The following is a 9,966-nucleotide window of genomic DNA, read 5'->3' as shown; positions in this document are numbered from 1 at the left end:
CCGCGCCTTTGTCTGCCCGCGGCCGCTGCTCCGCCGCCGCTCCCTGCCGGCCCCTCCTTTCCTCTTCTCTCGGGGCTGCTCTCGGCCCCTCCCTCTCGCCTTCCCACCAGAGGTGTGCGCGTTTGGGGCGTCCTCGCCGTCAGTTTTTATCCTTTCTTTCCCCCTCTTTTTTTTTTTCCTTCCTTTTTCCCCCGAGGAGACGTTGCTCAGTATCCGTAGGCGCGGGAGGAGGACCCGGGGTCGGTTCTGGCTCCGGGGTTTGGTTGCACTGCCCCCAAACAAAGCGGGATGCTCACAGAGTTCAAAACAAGCTGAGGGCTGCTTTTAAAAATAGCACTTCTCGGCTGCATGGAATTAATAAGCTGCAGCTTCGCTGAGAAGAAATACATGGAAACCGCAGCATTTTCCTCTCCTAACTTTTAAGCCCACATAAATGCTTCCCTGGAGGCATTCAAGGCCAGGCTGGATGGGGCTTTGAGCAACCTGGTCTAGGAGGAGGTGTCGCTGCCTATAGCAGGGAGTTGGAACTGGATGATCTGAAAGATCCCTTCCAACCCAAACCATTCTGTGATTCTATGATAAAGACGTGGTGAGCTGCACATGAACGCATCTTGCCGTTGTGCCGCCCAGCATCGGCCAGCCCGTGCCTCCTGTTTGTGCAGCCCTTCCCTTGGGGTGGGGTGGGGAGTGCCTTTTTAATGTACCCATCCGGATGGATGCGTGTCCGTCTGCAGGGAGGTGTTCTTACAGAGGTGTCCGGGAATCCCAAGGCCAGAGGAGTGCTGGGAGCCCCCAGATCAACGGGCCAGGCAGTCTTACCAAGAGCTGGTGCCACGAGAGGTCCTTGTGCAGCAAATCAAGCGAGGGAGCGGGTAGAATAAAGAGTTGTGAAGGTGCTCGTTATCACGGGTGGTTGGCAGGTTTGCATTTGTACCAGTGGCAGTTTTGCGTGATACTTTGGAGTTCTGAACTCTGGGCTATGCCACCGGCTCAGCGACCTTTCGAGCTACTGCATCCTGGGTACATTCAGAACGGTAGTAAAAAGTGAAGGTGGATGCCAGCCACGCCTCGAGGATGCAAACTCTAGGTTTAAAAAAAAAAAATAACAACAAAACTCCTCTGTGGAAGATACTCGCAGCCCGTGCCCGGGGCCGGCCCCGATGTGCGGGGCGATGGTGCCCTCTAATGTCGGCTGGGCCGGGCGGTGCCGGGCTGCGGGACGGGCCGCCTCGCACCCCGCTGCGGTGCACCGGGTGTCGTGCTGTGGCAGGGTAAAAGGGAAATGGATTTGAACTAACAGAGGGGAGGTTTAGAGGGGATATAAGAAAGATGTTTTTTACTAAGGGCGGTGAGACACTGGAACAAGTTGCCCAGAGAGGTGGTGGGTGCCTCATCCCTGGAGAAGCTCAAGGTCAGGCTGGATGGGGCTCTGAGCACTTCATCTAGTGCAGGTGTCCCTGTTCATTGCAGGGGAGATGGACCAGACGATCTTTAAGGCTAACTGAAGCGATTCTATGATGGTGATTCTTTGATTCTATGAGAATAAGAGAGTGAGCTTTGGGTGAGTGAGGCCAGGAGGGTCGGGCACAAAGGGATGTGCTCATAACGGGCTCTCAGTGAAGCTTAATCTCACAAATTAAAGATACTTTCACCCTGATGCTGGCAGATATCCTCCTGTTCTCCGGCCAGCAGCTTTGCCAGCATGAGCTCTACAGTTCTCTTGGTCATGTCATGCAATAACATGTTCCATGGGGAGGCCCACATTTTGTTTAAAGCCAAAGAGAGGATTGTGTCACAAAAGCAGGAATGGTGTCTGTTCTGGAGAGAGCATAAACAAGAGCTGATTATTTATAAATAAGCATGTGCCCCACACGGCAAAGTGTATGCACATGGTTTCACATGACAGCATTTTGGACTGACACAGTACTCCTTCTGGCATGAACCACCAGCTGTGTTCTCAGATATTTCATTCTGTGGCCCTAGAGTTGTTTGGAACTTCTGAAGAATGCTGTAAGCAATGGGCTTTTGAAAGAGCGCCTTAAAGCCTCTGGAAATTAGGGTTCATTTCTTTTTGTCTCCAGCAAATTCAGTCTGAGGGCAGGTGCAGAGGGAGCAGCAAAGGGTCTCCAAAGCCTTCCTGTGGTTCGAACCAAAAAGCAGCAGGGAAACCATCCCTCTTGTATCCCTAAGTAAAAGCGAGACCGTGAGCCCATGTAGAAATGCTGGTATAGTGATGTGACTGCTGGTGTCGGCCCACCTCAGTCAATGCCACCGCCTCTGAGCTGCTGATAAATGCAGCATTACTATCCCAGGGCGGGATGGGTGAGGTCTTACAGACGTGTGCCTTGCAGCTCTCTGATTGCCCCACACAGAAACATGCATTAGCAGGAACATTAAATACACATCCGCGTTTGGTTTGTGCTGAGTACAGCTTAGCTGGCCAGCCAACCAACAGAGGGACTGCGGTTACATTGTGTTGCGGTGGTCTCTCAAACGTCTGAAAGTTATAAATCAGGCGACTGTCTGATTCTGACACAGGAAAGTGTTTTGGTAGATACAGGAGGCTCGAGTCCAGCTGAAAGCATCTCAGGCGCCCATTGTTTGCAGAATGTAGTGTTTGCAGAGGAAATCTACAGCATTCCTGCAGCAAACCACAACAAGAAGCTTCATACAGCCCAAATCATTTACAATTCTCATATAAATTATAATGGCTTAAATGTTATTTAGATGATAAACAGCTTTTGCATTCCAGACATCGCTGTGATTCCAGGAGGTGGCTGTACTGTATGGGCTGAATGACACATTGCACATCGAAGGCTGAATGTGAGGCTGTGTTTGTCTGTGTGTGCATCCATTTTTGTCACATCCAGCATATTCTTTGGATATAAACCTTGGGCTTTCAATGTACTTCGCTCACTACAACAACCTGAAAGGAGGCTGTGGCAAGGTGGGGCTCAGCCTCTTCTCCTGGGTCACAGAGATAGGATGAGAGGTGATGGCCTTAAGTTGAACCAGGGGAGGTTCAGGTTGGATATATGGAAAAATTCCATCTCACAATGAGCAGTGATGCAGTAGAACAGGCTGCTCAGGGACGTGGTGAAGCCACCATCCCTGGATGTGTTCAGGAAAAGTGTGGATGTGGCATGTGGGGGCATGCTCTATAGCAGTCACAGGTATGGGTTGATGGTTGGACTGGATGATCGTATTGGTCTTTCCAACTGCCATGGTTTTGTGATGATTCTATGATACTTTTGAGATACACAATGTGCCCATCTTGGAACCCAGGACTTCAGATGCTGTCCAGAAGCAAGTCTGGGGACAAGCATCCCTTGCCCAGGAGGGCAGAGCCATCCAGAGGCCCTGGAGAGGTTTGGGGCAGAGGTGGCCGTGGCCATGACAGCCCCAGGAGGTGAGACCAGATGAGGAGTGACCTCAGCAAGGTGCCACTTGAAGCAGGCACCATCCTGTCCCAGCAGGGCACTGCCAGAGCTGATGGGATGGGATAAGTGCGAAGAGCCGCGCGTTCTCTGCCTATGTGGTCATGTTATTCTTGGTGTGACTCCTGAAGGCAGGCCACAGCATTTTTCCAAAACTCTTTCACAATTGACACAGTCTCTACCCCGTGTGCATATGTGTTGATGTCAGACTCCAGCATTCAGAAATGTTCTCTTTTGGTTTGATTTATCCAGAGAGGAGAAGCTGCCCTGTGGTTGAGCAGCAGCACTGGAAGCCAAAGGATGACCGAATGTGATTCCAGTCTCTTCCACAGACTTCCTTCGTGATTTCGAGCCGTCGCACCCCGCCGGCTGCCGGATCCCCAGCTGTGAGCTGAGGAGGATCCACTTCTTTTCCCTCATCTGAGTCTGGAGCTCTTGTTGTGTTTGCAGGGCACCAGACAGGGTCTCAGTATTAGATGGAGCTTTGGGGCTTTGCCATCAAAAGTCAATAAGAACCAGCCCTATTTCAGATAAAGTGTGATTTGCAGTTTAATATGCTAAGTAACAAAGACTTTACCAAAATAATGAACAATGGTCTTTTTCCATTTTACAAAACAATTTGCCAGGCAGAATAAGCACACCCGCATTTTTTTATAAAAACAAATTACAAATAATTGCTTTTTGCAATTTAATACACATGTAGAAAGAGCCAAAAGAGTTCTGCAGACACTGGGAATCTGATTTCATTGCCGATTTGGACCATCTCTGTAGTTTTTATGAAAATCCCCAAAGACTGTGCTGTTTTGCTGTTTTGTAAACTAAAGATGGCTTTTTTTTTCTTTCTTTCTTCTTCTTCTTTTTTTTTTTTTTTACTGGCCGTGTGGATTCTTTTTCCATTCATTAGCAAGCTGCTTTTGTTTTTTTTTTTTTTCTTTGTGAACACAATTAGACAAAAGAATAAATCAGTCGACAACCGTGGGACATAATTCTGGCCATAGCAGGGCCGTATGCGCTCTTATTTGCTCAACAGCACAAATCTTTCAGCGCACAAGTCACAGCGTTCCACTCGGGTCGGGCAGGGAACGATGCTTTGTGTGAGCAACATGAGCCCATGCAGTGTTTTGGGTTCCCCTTAGCAGAGTGTTTCTCTACCAGGAGCATCTCCATCTCCTTCCTGGGCTGCTTCTGTGGACCCAAAGGTCTTTGGGCATTTCTTTAGGAGTTTGCTTCCCTTTCCTCTCCCGTGCTTTGGAGCTTCAGCAGCATCACCAGGAGGGATGGTTCCCTGGGGGTTGTGTCTCCCAAACAGATTTGTTGTTGTTGTTCTGGAGCAGAATCTGAATTATCTCACTGCTTTTTTTTTTTCATAGCCGGAGAGACCACCAGCTCACACTGACAGAGGATTTGATGCCTGAGAGCTGCCCTTCCTTGCTGGCCAGCGCTCCTGTGCCTCTTAAAGGCCCTTCTGAGGCTGTAAATCTTGTTCTGACAGGTGGATCCCACCCAGAGCACTTGGCGTTGCTGCAGGTCACGTTAACCTTCCTCTGTCAAAAAAAAAGTCAGGTGGAGGGAAGGATCTGGGATGGATTTCCTCATGGTTTATCCTTTCTCAACCAACATTTCCAACTGCTGCTGTTGCCGTGGGTGGGTTTCCCCTCCCCAAGTACTTTCAGCTGGCCAGGCTCCCCATTTCCAGTGATTTAAGAAAGATTTCTTCCCAAGTAACATAAACACTAAGTCTTTGCAAATTTCTTTTGTAAAGCCATTCTCAGGTTTCCCCCTCTATTTTTCCAGAGATTACCAGATAAATAGGCCTCAGGAAAGATATACCAGGGAGGGCAACTGTAAATACGCTAAAAATGTTGAGAATAAGTGTCAAGGCTTAATGCATAGCTAATGGCCTAATCTGCAGTATAATCACAAGGCATTCACACTCATCTCCTTGCTTGCTTTCGCCACAGTCTCCCTGGGATATGCATCTGTTTCAAGTTTATTTATCGTACCCACGAAAATTCATCTTCTGTTCATAATGTGTTCTCCCCCACTTTAAAAATCAGTCGCTCTCTTTCCATGTGACTCGTCAGTGATGTGATGACCCAGAACAGACCCTCTAGAATAAAACGCAGCACCAGTGTACACCACCCATCAGGAATGGTACATCAGCACTGCAGAAGCAGGCAAGCCCCCTGGCTGGATGGGGTTCCTGGGCAGGATGAGGCTGTCTGTGGAGGGAGAGGGTGGCTGATAGAGAGCTGTGCGTATTCAAGTCATTGCCTCGCTGGGATCCTTTTCCAGTTGCCGCTGAGATAAACCTACCAGTCAAAATATTGCAGCTTTTCACGTCCAAGTCAGCAACGTTTCCTGTTAGCAGTGTTTCACATTGTATTTGCGTGAGTTGTTTTTGTGATTGTCTCAAAACCTCTGGAAAGAGAGCTCTGTCATTAATTTTACTCTTCTATTCAATGTTGGCAATTTGTGCATTGTGCCTGCCCAGTGCAAACCAGGAAGTTTTACTTGACAATGTTGCTGCTGTGTGCAGGAAACCCAAAGCGCAAAAAAACCCATTGTTTTGCACTTAGACAAATTCAATGCCTAGCACCAATCCTTTGCTAAATTGGGATGCACTCTGGGTAACCTTCCTTCTTCAGTAAGAAATGTGACATCTAAGCTGTCCTGAGCTGGGTCTGTATCGGCATAGGAGGGTCACTCTTTAAAAGTGCTTTTTGACTCATGCTTTGAATGTGTTTGCAGAAGGCTGTTCCTTGCAGCCTCCAGTGGCACAGCACCAGTCCCTGGTGAAACATTAAACCATTGATCCTCCCCACATTCGCCAGGAGGCAGAGCCTGACAGCCCTCTTCAAAACACTGGGCTCCCCACTGCACGCCAGCATGAGATGTGCCTCACCTTCTCATCATCTCACTGTATGCCATGAGAAGGTCCCACAGCTCTCCATCCCTGGGTTTGGTTGGGCTACCAGGGAGGTCAGGGGTCTGCAGGACTTCATAGAATCATGGGATCACAAAATGGTTTGGATTGGAAGGGACCTTAAAGATCATCTAGTTCTAACCCCTCTGCCCCCAACGTCTTTGGCAAAGAGTGGTCCAAGGGGATCCAACAGCAGCCTGCAGCTGCTACAAGGGCTTGGAGGTGATCCAGCCAAATGCATCTCAGTGGTGGCAGATGATATCCTAAGAGACAGTGGCCACTGGCTGCAGTTTGAGACATGTAGATTGGTCATTATGAAAAACATCTCCCTAGGTACTAGAAAAGTGGCAAATCTCTTTCCCTGGGTGTTTTCAAAGTTGGCCTAGGGAAAGCCACAACTGAGCTGGTGTGTTCAAACAGGAGGGAGGAGATGATTTCCTGAAGTCTCTTCCCACCAAGAGCCCCATACTCTACAAAGCCAGGGTGCAGGAATTTCTGTTTTCTGTTCCTCTTTAAAATAAAGATAATGCTCAACCAGACCTCCAGGCTTCAGCAGATGAGCAAACAAATAAAACTGAGAGCAGACAAGCAAGGAAACAAAATCCCAAGCAAACAAACAAAAACCAAACAAATAGGACAAAGGAATTTTGTTTGTTTGTTTGTTTTAACTCCTCAGTTTGCAGTCAGCCTCCTAATTTGTATGGATGTGATACTTTTTTCTTTTTATTTATGTTTTGGCTTTGGCTATTAATTTGTAGTCTTAGTGGAGTCACATGTGAGCATTTTGTAGCTCAGGCACACTCTCAATTTGCAGCACCTGGTGTAGGGGGGAATGGCTCAAGGGGGGGGATTGTGGTGAGAGAAATGGTAACTGCATGTAGGATTGGTGTTTGGTCAGAGGATATGTAAGCTTATTGCAAGAAGCATGAGGGCATGGAGATAGTTGCTCTGCTGTAAGCTTTGTTTGCAGCCTCCAAAGCTAAAATGAATATTCTTTTAATGAAGAATCAAAACAGTTGTATTTTCTGAGCCACCAGAAGCAACATTCTCTCCCAGCTCCTTGGGCCTTGGCTCTATACAACACTGCTTAGCAGCAACTATAAACATTGGTGTGTTATCAACGTTATTTTTCTCCTTGAACTAAAACATAGCATTATACCAGGCACTCTGAAGAAAACAATTCTGTCCCAGCTGAAATGAAGACAAAAGTGAAAGAAGGGAAGGAGTTAAGGAGGTGAAGACTTTGCCATGTGTTCTCACATGGGGCAATGTCCAGTTTAGCCCTGTTGGCATTCCCAAGCTGGTCTCTCTGTGGCTCTCCAAGCAGCGAGCCCACCAGGACAAGGCTGAGCAGTGAAATCTGGGGCTCAATGAGTAGTTGCCTCTGATCCTGCCTGACAAGAGGGGAGGAGAGAAGAAAAAAGTAAAGACAATCCCCGGAACAGTGACTCAGCATTCTTTACACTGTTAAGCTTTGAACTTTGAACACAGCTTTTGCACCTTTCGTGTGTTCTGTGTTCCCCATCAGAACGCACCTTCACGTCCTTTTTTCAGCCTGACGTAAGTCGCTCCATGAGCATGATGAGAGGAAAAAACAACGCAGAGGGTGAAGAAGGAGCTGGGAGAATGAAGAGTGAGAGTCAGGGGCAGAGCAATGCCACGGGAGAGGTCAGGAGGGGCCAGGTGATCTTTGCTGCATACCTGATAGTAACCGTGGAGCTGACCTTGCTGTTCATGCAGTTTGGAGTTGTGCCTGTGAGTATGGGTTGCTGGGCTCAGCGCTTCTTGCCTTTGGTGCAAGCGGCTCTTCCGTGTTTACTTTGTTCTTTTTTTGAAGGCTGTTTAATACCCCATCCCCGCTGGGAGAACCTGAACTTTAGAGCCTGCCTCAAATTCAGCTGTGTTGGACCACGAGTGTGAGAAGTGATTCAGATTTGTCACCTGGTGCAAAATTGATGGTTTTGATCACATTCTACTGATTTCCCTTAGTATATGGTGTAGGCTAGAGACACTGTATTTATTCACCAGCCTTTCTGAGACAAAGGTGAGGCCCTGGCACAGGCTGCCCAGGGAGGTGATGGAGTCATTGTCTCTGGAGGTGTTTGAGAAACGTGGAGCTATGGCACCGAGGGCATAGTTCAGTGGACATGGTGCAATGTGTTGATGGTTGGACTTGATGATCTTGGAGATCATTTCCAACCTTAATGATTCTATGATAAATATTTCATTTGTAGCAGAGGAAGCTGAAGGAAGCACCTCCCTTCAGAGTTTGGAGTTCTCATCCTCTACATGCAGAGGCTCTTTATTCAGAAATGTATCATGCTTCATTTCCCCTGACCCATTGTTTTTTGTATTTTTATTTTTGTAGTACTTGGCAAAGAGCCTCGGTTTGGACTCGGTGTGGTTTGGGTACCTCCAGACAACCTTCGGTGTCCTCCAGCTTGTGGGAAGTCCCATTTTTGGAAGGTGAGAACAATACCCATGACCCTTTTCATGGCAGAAAAAGGCCAATCTCTTATATTTTAATAATAACAGTGAAAAAGTTTAGTTCTGTTTCATGGTCCTGCTGAAATGTTTGAAGATTTCATAAAGGACCAAGGGGAAAATAAATACACTCTAATTAGAAATACTGCAACATAGAGGCAGCCTTTATGTTAACATAGCTACGGTTTAATGGCACACATTTAAGTGTAACAATATACTGGAAACAGGCTTAAGCCATCGGAGTCCTCAGAGCCTAGGTCCTAATGGCTTAATCTTGCTAGCATTTTATAGCCACTTGTAACCTTAGAAATGTCCTCTGACTGGGGAACCTAGGGGAGAAAAGGGTATTTATTCACGTTAAGTAGAGCTGTCAGTGAAAAGACTGCAGGTCATGTTATTTCTGTGGCCACATCTCCCTGGATTTATGTCAGAGCTTAATACAAAGTTAAAATTCCTTTGAGTTCAGGTGCATTTTTAAGAACTGCTCTATCTACAAGCTCATCTACGGAAAGAGGAAAAGAGTGGGAAAAGACTCAGGTTTTCTGCCTGTCTCGTGGGACATAAGCTCCTGTTCCTAATGAAGTGTAAATGGCAAGAAAAATCCTAGAGTGACTGGGAAGCCTGTTCCCAAAAGGCAGAAAAACTTAAGCAAGCAGTGTGGTCTAGTGATGGGAAACTCAAATAAGACTGAGAAAAGCTAGCTTTTCTCCTTAGCCCTGCTGCTGATCAGCAGTGATATACGGATAAGTTGCTGCTGTGTGCTTCGTTTTCCCTTCATGGGATTCTGGTCTGTACCCGGTATATCCAAAATCTATTTTTCTCTCTTAGCTTTTTTGATTGTTTATTTTAGTGTGCACTAATAGTTCTGCAAGGTGACATTGGTCTGCTAACTGTAATATGCAGCTTCAATAAAATGAGGGAGGAATCATAGAACGATGGAATCGTTTGAGTAGGAAGGGACCTTTAAAGGCCATCTGGTCCAACTCCCCTGCAATGAACAGGGACACCTACACCTAGATCAGGTGCTCAGAGTCCCATCCTGCCTAACCTTCAATGTCTCCAGGGATGGGGCACCCACCACCTCTCTGGGCAACTTGTGCCAGTGCCCTTATTGTAAAG

The 9,966-nt window shown here is 47.3% G+C and overlaps 1 protein-coding gene across 2 annotated transcripts in view; it reads left to right on the top strand.

Annotated features, from left to right (window-relative positions):
* Positions 7,098-9,966, top strand: part of SLC22A18 (solute carrier family 22 member 18) — a 53,469-nt gene continuing 50,600 nt past the window's right edge. For both annotated transcript variants that reach the window (XM_021402782.1, XM_021402781.1), the window contains exons 1-2: positions 7,098-8,118; positions 8,732-8,829. In XM_021402782.1, the coding sequence (XP_021258457.1) occupies positions 7,936-8,118; positions 8,732-8,829 (281 nt within the window). In that variant the 5' untranslated portion in view covers positions 7,098-7,935. The remainder of the gene's footprint in view (positions 8,119-8,731; positions 8,830-9,966) is intronic.

This window comes from Numida meleagris, chromosome 6 (genome assembly GCF_002078875.1).
Source record: "Numida meleagris isolate 19003 breed g44 Domestic line chromosome 6, NumMel1.0, whole genome shotgun sequence".
In the NCBI taxonomy this organism is placed as follows: domain Eukaryota; kingdom Metazoa; phylum Chordata; class Aves; order Galliformes; family Numididae; genus Numida; species Numida meleagris.
Note: the sequence above shows the minus strand (reverse complement) of the source record. Positions and strands in the feature narration are given on the sequence as shown.